We start from the raw sequence: 12691 nt of genomic DNA, 5'->3' as shown, positions 1-12691 counted from the left end.
GTGGATTGGGGTTGGGTTTGTGCTTACCCAATCCCGAAATTTAAAACCTAAATCCGAACCTGAAATAAGAGATTGAAAAAAATACTACCATCTTCAAACCTATTGGATTTCGAGTAACCCAAATCCGACGAGAACCCATCTGAAATATGTATTTATATATATAAATTCAATATATATATATATAATATTTATGTATTTATGTATAATTTTATAATTTACATATATTAATTGAGTTCAGGATAGAGTATTAACTATACCAAACTCAAACTCAAAAATTAAATTCGGGTAAAACTCAAATCCAATCGCAATATATTTTTTTCATTAAATTCGATTAAAATTCACACGAGTACTCATGAGTTCAGTTTTCATTGTCACTCTTAATTACAATCTACAACTACGGTTACGTAGAAATTACTAGCTCATAGCAATAATTTAACTCTTAAAAACTTTTTAACCACAACTTACAATCTGGTTGCATTAAATTCACTCTTAAAAACTATTTAATTAGAACCATCCATAAATTAATTGAGGATTGCAGTTGAATATATTTGTTGTACTTTAGTATTTGAATCAGAATATTATATTACATTCAGGCTCAATTAAAAACTTAATCCAACAATTTATTATTTTTATGTAAATCTTTTACTAGTATTTATGGATAGCGTAATATACAAGTAAAATAAACAATTTTAGAAATTATAAATATAAAACGTTAGTCTTTTCTGATGTAATTTTTTGTGAAAGAAGAAAACTACAGCTTGAACATGTTACCAATGTCACTTGGGAAGAAAATAAGAAAATTGTCATTAATGGGAGGTATTCCATTTAGCCATGAGATAATCTCAAATGTTTTATTCATTTAGAGCATTCATAGTTTCATACAAGCTTGTTTATATATATAATTTGAGTTTTAAAGAAGAAAACAAAATTCATGCTATAAGTATATTTAATGTACTCTAGAGTCTTGTTTATTAACTCCACTACCATAGAAAAATTAACTTGTAAACAAAATAACATCTTTCAATCTCCTTTAGATAATTTTAGTACGTGACTATGAGAAAATCAATTTGTAGTATTTTTTTGGTACTATTAATGATATTAATTAATTTTATTGGATAAAAAATTAATTTCTTTCAGTGTGTGATTGTTCCTTCAAATAAATATCACTTCTAGGAATCAACTCTTAATTTTTTTATTATATGGAAAGTCTAATATCCTTATACCACTAGACTAGTACTAAGTTGGTGTTAATAAAATGTGACAAAAACAAATAGGAAAATCTTTTGTTTTATATGAGTACTCTACCCAAAAAAAGGTGGAAGAAAGTAAACCAGTAAGACAGAGGAAGAAAATTTGGCAACATAGTGGTATCGTCTACGGCTTTGCTACAGCGACCTATATATTTTTAACTTTTAACATTAAAAATCAATTCAGAATTTAATATAAGTCCATAGGGAAGTTTTTATGAAAACTATATTACTTATCATTTATATGTTTTACCTTTATAACTACTAGCATATTGATAGACATTGTCGTGTTTACTAACCTACTTTCCTATCATTTATAATGTCTAATTTATAGGTTATAAATGTCAAATATAATGTTTTATATTAAATATTTGTAATTTATAATTAAATTTATTCGATTGATGTTTTTAAATTGAACATTCATGTTCTATATTGAAAGTTATAATGTAAGAAGAAATAGTTAACCAAATAATATAGAACATATATTAGGTGAGATGAACATTGAGTTGTATATGTTATTTTTGGTAAAAAATAGAAAAAAATGAGGGTAACATAGGAAGAACCAAAAATTATATGAGTGGTTATTTTAGGTTTTTCCTTTATAAGTAGTATAGATATAGATATATTATTTATCATTTATATGTTTTACCTTTTGAATGTAAGAATTTTGTACATTATAATTATATAATCAGATAATTATATTTAATAATCATAAAATTTTACAAATGAATGATATAATAATGATTTATACAATTTTATATTAATTGTACATTACACTCATTTTTAAATGTAAAGATTACTAAAAATGAGCTTTATCTTTGTGTTAAATCTGTGACATTTGCACATTATTCTTAAGAAGTTCATTCATTGATAATTTGATATTTATCCACGGGACAATATAGTAATTAGATATAAAAAATCAAAGACATCTCCGATATAGTTGGACCCAGTGTAATTGCCGCCGGTGACGTGTAACGTTATCAGACACAACCTCGAACCAAATGACGCATCAGATTAGACTTTGAATATAAATGATTCAGTGAGAGAGGGTGCATTAAAGTCAATGAGGTCGCAATTTAGATTGAAGAGAAAGTTATCTTTAACTTGACGAGGAAGTTTGTGTCCATTGTTGACAACCACAATTTTATTTTTAAATTAATTAACCATTTATAATTTTCACAAATTTTTATTAGATTTGGATCCTCTCCCATAGCTTTCATGATCCCACACGGGATCATGATAATACCTACTTTTTTTATTCATACATCATCATTTTTTAAATTCATTTTTTTAAGTTTTAAAAATGATGATGTAATTGTTAGAGAGGATCCAAATTCATCTTTATCTATCCATATTCCTTCCTCCTCTTATAAACACTCTCTTTCCTTCCTCTCACTTTTCAGTTGATTCCATCAAAGCTACCTTCCTTTAGGTCTCCCTCAGTCTCTCTCATATATTTTCAATCTCGCCCTTTTGTTTTTCATTTTATTTTTCTTCGTTGATTCGAAATTGAATTGCTATTTTGGGAAGTGAGTTCATTGTTTTATGCTTTCTTTTTAATAATATGCAATTTTGCATCCATCTTTGGCATGATGTGTTATTAGCACAAATAACTGTTTCCAATTCAGTTTTGGAGTTTTTCTCGCTCGAATTTGTATTTGGGGTTCTATGTGTTTATTCAAATGATTTCTATATATTTGAGTTTACTAATTCATTAATTGAAGCTTTTCCATATATCTTGTTTATTATTGTGATACCCGTTACCTATCTTCTTAGCTTACTTCATGGTATATAACTGTTTGATGGTGGATTATTTTTTTTTGGTTTCTTTGTGACCATTTAAATTTTCAAGGTTTAACCATGTTGCTATTGGTTTCCCATTTCTTGGTGATTAAGTTTTAATTAAAAGGAAGAAATATAGGATTGAGAACTTGGTAAGCAGAATGGAGATTTTTTAATAGTTTCAGAGGTGGACTACATACAGCTACCCTCCTAAACCCACTAAGTGGCCTCGGCCCTCGTGCACTGGCCGCCCTTTTTTACATGGCATATTGTCCTAAGTGGCAGCTTAGGTAGAACAGTGGGACATTAAGTGTGAGTGCCCGGGTTCAAATCCTGACAGCCACACTCCCCCTTCTCCATTATAATGAACTGAAATGAATGTCTTAACTCTAACGAGACCATACGAAGCAACTTTTAGTTCCTCTTTATATACATCTGTCTCAAATCTCAATGTTTCAGAGAACAATCACTTGAAATTCATTTCTATAAGGTAAGATTCATGTAGAGTAAAATGCAATGCTTGGAACTTGTTTGTTAAACTATTTAGGGAAGAAATATCAATATGAACTTTGAGATTTCTGGTTTTTATGATCTTTATTCATCCTTAGCATGTGTATCTTTGCTATTAACCATATGTTTGAAATAGCTTTGATGTTTATATGTTCTGAAATTATGAACTGCGGAAGTGTCACTTGTCTGACAACTTGCTTTGGTTAGAGTTGTTTGTTTGGTTGCCAAGCTTATACATTCCTTTACCTACTAAACCTTCCTTAGTCATGTGAGGAGAGAAAATAAATATATTGGTTTATTGAATTGCAAGTATTTATTTTCTCTTAGTCTACTTGTTAATACTTACAGAGTGCAGTGCCATTCGTAAATTTGGCTACTTGATGCTTTTCCATGTGGAAGTGTTTTTTGTCCTAAATAATATGTTCTAAAAGCCTGATACCAGTTCCCATGCTTTTCTAATTGCACTCTGTTGTTTAAAGTCTTTACTTGTTGGCTAATATGTTTCATCAAAATATGCAGCCAGCGAATCAGGAATCATGGCTAGGGTTTTGGCTCAGTCAGTTAATTTACCTGGCCTAGTGGCTGGGAAAAAGCATGGTCAACATAAGGGACAAGGAAAATTAAAAAGATCAGTGAAGATGGTTTGTGCCTTGCGTATGAACGGATTAAGAATGAATGGTTTCTCGGGACTACGCACTTTTAATCCTTTGGATACTATGATGAGACCCGGACTAGATTTTCATTCTAAAGTGTCAATTGCAACTTCTTCGCGGCGAGCAAGAGCTACCAGATCCATACCTAAAGCCATGTTTGAGCGTTTCACAGAGAAAGCAATAAAAGTTATTATGCTAGCCCAGGAGGAAGCAAGACGTCTTGGTCACAATTTTGTTGGAACAGAGCAAATTCTATTGGGCCTTATTGGTGAAGGCACTGGTATTGCTGCTAAGGTTCTAAAGTCAATGGGAGTCAACCTTAAAGATGCGCGTGTGGAAGTGGAGAAGATAATTGGAAGGGGTAGTGGATTTGTCGCTGTTGAGATTCCATTTACTCCCCGTGCAAAGCGAGTTTTGGAACTCTCACTGGAAGAAGCTCGCCAACTTGGTAAGCATTTCTTTTACCTTTAATTTTTAACATTTATCTATTTTGTAAGTTGCATAAAGCATTTAACAGAGGATTTTCTTCCTTTTATCCACGTGTCTATTTCTTCCATAGTTTTCTTATCGATTTTGTGGGGTAATTGTTGCTTAAAGCAAGGTGGAAGTTATTTGAATATATTGGGTCTGGTCATGGTTTTAAATTGCTGTGTGGTCATGGTTACAATTACGATGTGTATGCAATTGCGGCTAAGGTGGCCACCAAGGTTTTAAATATGGATCTATGTCAAATCTAATGGTAACATGTTGTCTTATTTTGCTGGAACTCTGACTGCTACACCTTAAAATTTTAGGTCACAATTATATTGGATCTGAGCATTTGCTTCTGGGTCTTCTTCGAGAGGGCGAAGGTGTAGCAGCACGTGTTCTTGAGAACCTTGGTGCTGATCCAACTAATATTCGCACACAGGCTAGTATTATGCCCTAGTTTAATTTTCCCCGGCATATTTCTGTGCAATGAATGCTTTTTTATCATGAATTTTGTGTTGACCTTTTGATTTCTAATGGATGGGTACAGGTTATTCGCATGGTTGGTGAGAGTGCTGAAAGTGTTACTGCTACTGTTGGTCCAGGAAGTAGTGGCAATAAGACGCCAACTTTGGAGGAGTATGGCACCAATTTGACCAAGTTAGCAGAGGAGGTGATGACAGTTCCTAATTTTCCTTGCGATAGATGGTAGGTTATGCTGCATTTTGCTTTAAAAGCTTAATTATTTTTTCTGCTCCCCAGGGAAAATTGGATCCTGTTGTGGGAAGGCAGCCACAAATTGAACGTGTCACTCAAATTTTAGGACGTCGGACAAAAAATAATCCTTGTCTTATTGGAGAACCTGGTGTTGGGAAGACTGCAATTGCTGAAGGTCTTGCTCAGCTGATTGCAAATGGTGATGTACCTGAAACCATAGAGGGAAAGAAGGTTAGTAGAAATCATTTTACCTCTACTGTTCTTAAAACTTGTTTAGTTCAATTTAGGGGATTTTTTATTCTCTTTTTCAGTACTATTTACATCTTCAACTTACTGGGTTTGTGTAAAGTAATTCTAAACAATATCCCATATGTATGTTTTTCTGTTTAGTTTTACTTGTTGACAAAATAAATTTTATGGCACTGAGTAGATAATCATGTATCTTCAATTCATTTTTAACTGTTGTCTCAATTTTTTGGCTATGAAACATTGATGATAAAGGTTAATGCTGTTTGAGTGGATTGAGTAGCTACTCATTGTCAATAACACAATGAAAATTTACTCTCTCGTGCTTATTTAGGTCATAACCCTCGATATGGGGTTGCTTGTAGCTGGAACTAAATATCGTGGTGAGTTTGAGGAGAGGTTGAAGAAACTGATGGAGGAAATCAAACAAAGTGATGAGATAATACTTTTCATCGATGAAGTGCACACTCTAATTGGAGCAGGAGCAGCTGAAGGGGCAATTGATGCTGCTAACATACTAAAACCAGCCCTTGCAAGAGGTGAACTGCAGGTAGTATTTTCCCTTGACATGTTTAAAACAGATTTACTGCTTGCTGATTCTAACTTGTAGTATATTATGTTCATTAGAGATAAAGCATGGGTTTTGGTTGTTGGATTTTATTGGAGTCACACTCTTGAACTTTTACTTCGAAAAACAAAAGGGGTAAAAGACTTAGTCTGTTCAAAAAAATTACCCAGCCAACTCCACCCTTTACAAAAAAAGAACACACGGTCTATCTTCTGGTTGTTCAATGTTTGTAAAAAGTTAAAACCATTATATTGCAATATATTTAACAGGTCTGATATTGGCAATTTATCGTCTCAATTCTGATATATGGTCAGAAGTGGTTAGTGGCTTGTTTGTAGTCATAATTAAGTAATATGTTGAGGTTTTAAAATTAGTATTCGATTTTTTTTATCAAAAACTACAAGTATTGCCATTTCCAACGGTTTCAGTCTTTGGTTGTAATAGAATTCAGAATGGTCAATGTAGACCTACTTTGGAGGGTTGCTTAACCCCGCCAGCCCTATGCTAAACAAGGCATAATTAGCATCATGCAAATTAATTAATGTGGTTAAATTCTGTTTTTGCCTCATATATTGGAGTTGTACTGAAGTGATTGCTTAAAACAATTATGCAGTGTATTGGAGCCACAACACTGGACGAATACAGGAAGCACATTGAGAAAGATCCAGCTTTGGAGAGACGATTCCAGCCAGTTAAAGTGCCAGAGCCAACTGTAGATGAAACCATACAAATACTGAAGGGACTTAGAGAGCGCTATGAGATTCATCACAAGCTCCGCTATACCGACGAGGCTCTTGTAGCTGCTGCGCAGCTATCTTACCAGTATATCAGGTTTGTCATACTGTATTTCTGTTTCTTCGTTCATCTTTTGCCTTGCAATTTATGTTCTCGACTAAACATTTTTATAAAAAATTCAATGCTGCATGTTTAAACTGGAACTTTTCCTATGAATTAATTTGATCTCTGTGTTAGGCTTCTGTAATTTAGCAGCAATAGTCCTCTTCGAATCATTGGACATCTAATATAGCTGTTTCATATCTATGTGAATCAAAATTCTCATTCTATCTTCTTATTTACTTGCTGTTTTTCTTAACCATGTATATCCTGGTTATAAATTATAAATAAAAATAATGCTGTACCCTCCAGTGACCGATTCTTGCCTGACAAAGCTATAGACTTGGTTGATGAAGCTGGTTCACGAGTCCGGCTTCAACATGCACAGGTATAGAGTTTATTTACACTTCAACTATTATTTATAATATCTATTAAAAAGAGTGGCCCAATGCACGAGGCTCCCACCTAGTGGGGCCTAGGGAGAGCAGAGGCAATTTTATGTTATTTAAGCTAATTGAGCTAGATTTATGTACTTCCAGTTACCTGAAGAAGCGAGAGAACTTGACAAGGAGGTCAGGCAGATTATCAAGGAGAAAGAAGAAGCTTCTCGCAACCAAGACTTTGAAAAGGTAATGCCTTTCACCTTCACTGGAGGATCTAACTTACAAATGTTGTCTAAAAAATCATGCTTTTGCTCAAGTACAAATTAAGAGATTGGCCGACTTTTTATTTTTTGTAGTTCTAAATTGATGTATGTTTCTACTTTTTAGTTTGTCGACTTTAAATATTAGCTGTGTTGAAAAAAGGATAGTGTTGTGGTTCGTTTCTTGTTCAAATGTTCCATATTTAGCCTATAATTTATGGATTGATGATACATGAATTTCTAATAGGCTGGAGAGCTACGAGATAGAGAAATGGATCTGAAGGCTCAAATCTCAACACTTGTAGAGAAAGGCAAGGAGATGAGCAAGGCAGAGACTGAGGCAGGAGATGCAGGTCCTGTCGTGACTGAAGTAGACATACAACATATTGTGTCCTCCTGGACTGGTATTCCTGTTGAGAAAGTCTCAACAGATGAATCTGATCGCCTCCTGAAGATGGAAGAGACTTTACACAAGCGAGTCGTTGGTCAGGATGAAGCCGTAAAAGCGATTAGTCGGGCTATCCGCCGAGCACGGGTTGGATTGAAGAACCCTAATCGTCCAATTGCCAGCTTCATCTTTTCTGGTCCAACTGGTGTTGGGAAGTCCGAGTTGGCCAAAGCATTAGCTGCTTATTACTTTGGTTCGGAAGAAGCCATGATTCGGCTTGACATGAGTGAATTTATGGAAAGGCACACTGTCTCCAAACTCATTGGTTCACCTCCTGGATACGTGGGTTACACTGAAGGAGGTCAATTGACTGAAGCAGTTCGGCGGCGTCCTTACACTGTTGTACTTTTTGATGAGATTGAGAAAGCCCATCCTGATGTGTTCAACATGATGCTTCAAATCCTGGAAGATGGAAGATTAACAGACAGCAAGGGCAGAACTGTTGATTTCAAGAACACACTTCTAATAATGACATCAAATGTTGGAAGCAGTGTGATTGAGAAAGGAGGCCGCCGAATTGGATTCGATTTGGATTACGATGAGAAGGATAGCAGTTATAACAAAATCAAGAGCTTAGTGACAGAGGAGCTAAAACAATACTTTAGGCCAGAGTTTTTGAATAGGTTGGATGAAATGATTGTTTTCAGGCAACTCACAAAACTCGAAGTGAAGGAGATAGCAGACATAATGCTCAATGAGGTGTTCGAGAGACTGAAGACTAAAGATATTGAACTTCAAGTGACAGAAAGGTTTAGGGACAGAGTGGTTGAGGAAGGTTATAATCCTAGCTATGGAGCTAGACCTCTAAGAAGAGCCATAATGAGACTTTTAGAGGACAGCATGGCCGAGAAGATGCTTTTGTATTGGAGCCACAACACTGGACGAATACAGGAAGCACATTGAGAAAGATCCAGCTTTGGAGAGACGATTCCAGCCAGTTAAAGTGCCAGAGCCAACTGTAGATGAAACCATACAAATACTGAAGGGACTTAGAGAGCGCTATGAGATTCATCACAAGCTCCGCTATACCGACGAGGCTCTTGTAGCTGCTGCGCAGCTATCTTACCAGTATATCAGGTTTGTCATACTGTATTTCTGTTTCTTCGTTCATCTTTTGCCTTGCAATTTATGTTCTCGACTAAACATTTTTATAAAAAATTCAATGCTGCATGTTTAAACTGGAACTTTTCCTATGAATTAATTTGATCTCTGTGTTAGGCTTCTGTAATTTAGCAGCAATAGTCCTCTTCGAATCATTGGACATCTAATATAGCTGTTTCATATCTATGTGAATCAAAATTCTCATTCTATCTTCTTATTTACTTGCTGTTTTTCTTAACCATGTATATCCTGGTTATAAATTATAAATAAAAATAATGCTGTACCCTCCAGTGACCGATTCTTGCCTGACAAAGCTATAGACTTGGTTGATGAAGCTGGTTCACGAGTCCGGCTTCAACATGCACAGGTATAGAGTTTATTTACACTTCAACTATTATTTATAATATCTATTAAAAAGAGTGGCCCAATGCACGAGGCTCCCACCTAGTGGGGCCTAGGGAGAGCAGAGGCAATTTTATGTTATTTAAGCTAATTGAGCTAGATTTATGTACTTCCAGTTACCTGAAGAAGCGAGAGAACTTGACAAGGAGGTCAGGCAGATTATCAAGGAGAAAGAAGAAGCTTCTCGCAACCAAGACTTTGAAAAGGTAATGCCTTTCACCTTCACTGGAGGATCTAACTTACAAATGTTGTCTAAAAAATCATGCTTTTGCTCAAGTACAAATTAAGAGATTGGCCGACTTTTTATTTTTTGTAGTTCTAAATTGATGTATGTTTCTACTTTTTAGTTTGTCGACTTTAAATATTAGCTGTGTTGAAAAAAGGATAGTGTTGTGGTTCGTTTCTTGTTCAAATGTTCCATATTTAGCCTATAATTTATGGATTGATGATACATGAATTTCTAATAGGCTGGAGAGCTACGAGATAGAGAAATGGATCTGAAGGCTCAAATCTCAACACTTGTAGAGAAAGGCAAGGAGATGAGCAAGGCAGAGACTGAGGCCGGAGATACAGGTCCTATTGTGACTGAAGTTGACATACAACATATTGTGTCCTCCTGGACTGGTATTCCTGTTGACAAAGTCTCAACAGATGAATCTGATCGCCTCCTCAAGATGGAAGATACTTTACACAAGCGAATCGTTGGTCAGGACGAAGCAGTGAAAGCGATAAGTCGGGCTATCCGTAGAGCCCGGGTTGGACTAAAGAACCCTAATCGTCCAATTGCCAGCTTCATATTTTCTGGTCCAACTGGTGTTGGGAAGTCTGAGTTGGCCAAAGCATTGGCTGCATACTACTTTGGCTCTGAAGAAGCCATGATTCGTCTTGACATGAGTGAATTTATGGAAAGGCACACTGTCTCCAAACTCATTGGTTCACCTCCTGGATACGTGGGTTACACTGAAGGAGGTCAATTGACTGAAGCAGTTCGGCGGCGTCCTTACACTGTTGTACTTTTTGATGAGATTGAGAAAGCCCATCCTGATGTGTTCAACATGATGCTTCAAATCCTGGAAGATGGAAGATTAACAGACAGCAAGGGCAGAACTGTTGATTTCAAGAACACACTTCTAATAATGACATCAAATGTTGGAAGCAGTGTGATTGAGAAAGGAGGCCGCCGAATTGGATTCGATTTGGATTACGATGAGAAGGATAGCAGTTATAACAAAATCAAGAGCTTAGTGACAGAGGAGCTAAAACAATACTTTAGGCCAGAGTTTTTGAATAGGTTGGATGAAATGATTGTTTTCAGGCAACTCACAAAACTCGAAGTGAAGGAGATAGCAGACATAATGCTCAATGAGGTGTTCGAGAGACTGAAGACTAAAGATATTGAACTTCAAGTGACAGAAAGGTTTAGGGACAGAGTGGTTGAGGAAGGTTATAATCCTAGCTATGGAGCTAGACCTCTAAGAAGAGCCATAATGAGACTTTTAGAGGACAGCATGGCCGAGAAGATGCTTTCTAGAGAGATCAAAGAGGGTGATTCTGTTATTGTGGATGTTGATTCTGATGGCAATGTGATTGTGCTTAATGGTAGCAGTGGTGCTCCAGAATCATTACCAGAGGCTCTTCCCATATAATGTGGTTAACTTTGCTAATATGTGTACTCAATTTCATTTAACCATAGTCCTATTCTGTTTCACTTGCTAAACAATCAGGTATAGGGGTGGCCGGAGTTGTAGGGATGGGGGGAAGGGTTGTGTAGAAGATGAAAAAGAGTGCAGATGTTTGTGTCATACTTTGGACATTCACTGGCATGTCTATGATCATGTAATATATCTCAGCGTTATTGTAAACTACAATGATGGTGTATTTTATTTATTGCTTGAAAATATCAATGTATGTAATGATAAATACTTGACATTGACAAGTTCGACGCAATTAATTTAGTTTTGAATAGGATGATTATGGGGATGGAAATATAACGCAATTAATTTAGCTCGATCCTAGTTTGAAGAGGAGAACCCAATTTCACCGGTTTGAGTTTGGTTTAATTTTTTCAAGCTCGTTCATGTTTGGGTTCTCGGGTTTGACGATACCTGGACCTAAATCTGTTCTCGGAGACATGACATCTCATTCTGTCAGAGGAAGTGAGTTTACAATTTTCTCAAGTAAATGCCCCCAATAGGAAAAGCTCTTTGAGCCAATTTTCATATGAAATATAAGTTTTAACTTCAAAGGAGAAGTATTATGCGAGTTTTTATTTTTTCTATGGATATTTTGTGAGGTATTATTGAAAGTGACAAAATTCACTTCCCCGATACTCAAAAGTGACTATTTTTCATAGTTCCAAAATATTATCATATTTTGCTCTCCAAAATGTTCCTTGAGAGTTATAGAATATTTAAAGGATAAAGAGTTTATAACTCTAGGACCTTAGTGGTAGAAGCATGAATTCATATGAAGTTTGTTGACAAAGAGTTTGATAGGAAAATATGAAAGGATGATTTTAATCCTGCATGTGATGATATTAATAAAGCAGAAGATCCATTCATCAACAAGATTTACGATTAAGGATAAGCTCAGAAACAACCAAAAGAATCTGATGAAGCTCCTTCAGAAAATCATCAACGTTTGCAAAGATAGTGACAATTCAAATCATCTACAAGATCTAATCACTGGTGATCCAAATGACAAGCTGAGAATCGTATCAATATTTAGAGAATAAGGAAATGTTGCACCAAAAGTAACACAAGGAAGGGATACGTGTTACTCTCTCCCGATATAGTAGATATTGCTCTTTAAGTAATGAAAAGTAACACATCAAAGAGTGTTAAAAACTTTAACTAAAATTAGACTTTGACATGTTAAAAGTAATTCAAATAGTCCTTTCAAAATCCAGACTATTGACTCGTCCGTTTTTAAGTATAGGGAATTTCCAGACAATTAACTTATCTTAATGAAAATTTGAATGGAAATAAGTCTTGATAAAAATGATTGATGTTACTAGAGGGTGTAAGTTTAAACTGTGAAATCAAACTGAACCAGACCAAAAAATATGGTACG

At 35.3% G+C, this 12691-nt stretch overlaps 1 protein-coding gene across 4 annotated transcripts; it reads left to right on the top strand.

Annotated features, from left to right (window-relative positions):
- Nucleotides 1–2551: 2551 nt before the first annotated feature.
- On the top strand, nt 2552–9137 carry LOC109337553 (chaperone protein ClpC, chloroplastic-like). Of its 4 annotated transcripts, none has more exons than XM_019574556.1 (10): nt 2552–2679; nt 4059–4640; nt 4987–5102; nt 5211–5333; nt 5423–5608; nt 5958–6173; nt 6805–7022; nt 7338–7413; nt 7565–7654; nt 7916–9137. In XM_019574556.1, the coding sequence occupies exons 2-10, from the start codon at nt 4076–4078 to the stop codon at nt 9017–9019; spliced, it is 2694 nt and encodes an 897-aa protein (XP_019430101.1). In that variant the 5' UTR covers nt 2552–2679; nt 4059–4075; the 3' UTR covers nt 9020–9137. The 4 variants fall into 4 exon arrangements, with proteins under 4 accessions (XP_019430101.1, XP_019430102.1, XP_019430103.1 ...); XM_019574557.1 differs by having other exon boundaries at nt 2570–2679; nt 4063–4640; XM_019574558.1 differs by lacking the exon at nt 2552–2679 and adding an exon at nt 2739–2776 and having other exon boundaries at nt 4063–4640.
- Nucleotides 9138–12691: the final 3554 nt, after the last annotated feature.

This window comes from Lupinus angustifolius, unplaced genomic scaffold (genome assembly GCF_001865875.1).
Source record: "Lupinus angustifolius cultivar Tanjil unplaced genomic scaffold, LupAngTanjil_v1.0 Scaffold_8_86, whole genome shotgun sequence".
NCBI lineage: Eukaryota > Viridiplantae > Streptophyta > Magnoliopsida > Fabales > Fabaceae > Lupinus > Lupinus angustifolius.
This window is presented reverse-complemented; position numbering and strand designations above follow the sequence as displayed.

What these genes read in the sequence shown, in the direction of transcription:
- LOC109337553 (XM_019574556.1), top strand. Translation starts at nt 4,076, where the DNA reads ATGGCTAGGGTTTTGGCTCAGTCAGTTAATTTACCTGGCCTAGTGGCT. An exon ending in TTGCAAGAGGTGAACTGCAG is followed by an intron (nt 6,174 to 6,804) that starts GTAGTATTTTCC and finishes ACAATTATGCAG; the next exon opens with TGTATTGGAGCCACAACACT. An exon ending in CTATCTTACCAGTATATCAG is followed by an intron (nt 7,023 to 7,337) that starts GTTTGTCATACT and finishes TGTACCCTCCAG; the next exon opens with TGACCGATTCTTGCCTGACA.